The following is a 1,005-nucleotide window of genomic DNA, read 5'->3' as shown; positions in this document are numbered from 1 at the left end:
AAAAAGTTTGAGAAAAATTAAGAAAAGAATATAATTTTTTAATACACTCGTGAATTTCTCGTACTACTCGAGTATCTATTCCCTTCGTTTTACTGTTGGAGTATTCGAACCTCTAATCTTTCAGTTTGTTGATATTAGTCAGTTGAGCTATACTCTAGTTGATTTTAGTGAACTTGATGTTGTTTTTAAGCGATATTGACAATAAATGAGCTCGGTGGTTAGTAATCGTTATATACGAAATGGGTTTTCGAGATCGAGAGAGAAAAGTAAATAGAATTTTGATAGAGGTCCGAAAAAGTACGAAAAGACTATCCTTTCTCAAACTTAATCTCTTCTTTTTGCAGATGTATAGAACTGTGAAAACCACTGACAGAGCGGCTTCTTCTGGTAAAAACTATTAAATTTAACAATTTCTTTAGTAGGTTATGAGTTAAAGTTTTGGAATTGATATGAGATTTGGTTATGATTTAAATGTAGGGAATTCCGATGTTTACGATCAAAATGGGTCATCTGGAGATACGACAAATGAAGACATAACGTATGAAAATGAGAAGTCGTCGAGAATTAGGTCGAGTGCTCCAACTACTGATGATGAGCATGGATATCGACAAACCGTTGGAGACAAACAAGATCATCATCATCATCATCCTCATAAGGACTTCTATTCTCTATGGAGCAATTCTTCGAGGTAAATCACAATTCCTTCTCCACCTTCTCGAGAAATTATTTGAAGGGTTAGAAGAATTTGATTGACGATTTTACTGTTGGAAGTACGAGAAAAGTTAAGAATAGGGTTTTTTTTTCAATACATTCGTTTCGTAGTCGTAAAGTTATAGAAAAGAAAAACCCTTTTGATATAAAAAAAACAACGAGAATTTTAGTGCAAAAAAGACTCTTTCAACCCTTTATTAATTCTCAAAGCTTTTTCAATTGAATTTTTTCAAAATTTTATTTAAAGATAATGTTTTCTTTTTCTTTTTCTTTTTTTAATATAATTTATTTATT

General features: G+C 31.1%; 1 protein-coding gene across 1 annotated transcript; it reads left to right on the top strand.

Annotated features, from left to right (window-relative positions):
• The first annotated feature begins 22 nt into the window (after positions 1 to 22).
• On the top strand, positions 23 to 917 carry LOC111786968. Its single transcript, XM_023667148.1, has 2 exons — positions 23 to 387; positions 478 to 917. The coding sequence occupies exons 1-2, from the start codon at positions 240 to 242 to the stop codon at positions 690 to 692; spliced, it is 363 nt and encodes a 120-aa protein (XP_023522916.1). The 5' UTR covers positions 23 to 239; the 3' UTR covers positions 693 to 917.
• Positions 918 to 1,005: the final 88 nt, after the last annotated feature.

The sequence above is a fragment of the Cucurbita pepo genome, unplaced genomic scaffold, assembly GCF_002806865.2.
Source record: "Cucurbita pepo subsp. pepo cultivar mu-cu-16 unplaced genomic scaffold, ASM280686v2 Cp4.1_scaffold003686, whole genome shotgun sequence".
Classification (NCBI taxonomy): domain Eukaryota; kingdom Viridiplantae; phylum Streptophyta; class Magnoliopsida; order Cucurbitales; family Cucurbitaceae; genus Cucurbita; species Cucurbita pepo.
Note: the sequence above shows the minus strand (reverse complement) of the source record. Positions and strands in the feature narration are given on the sequence as shown.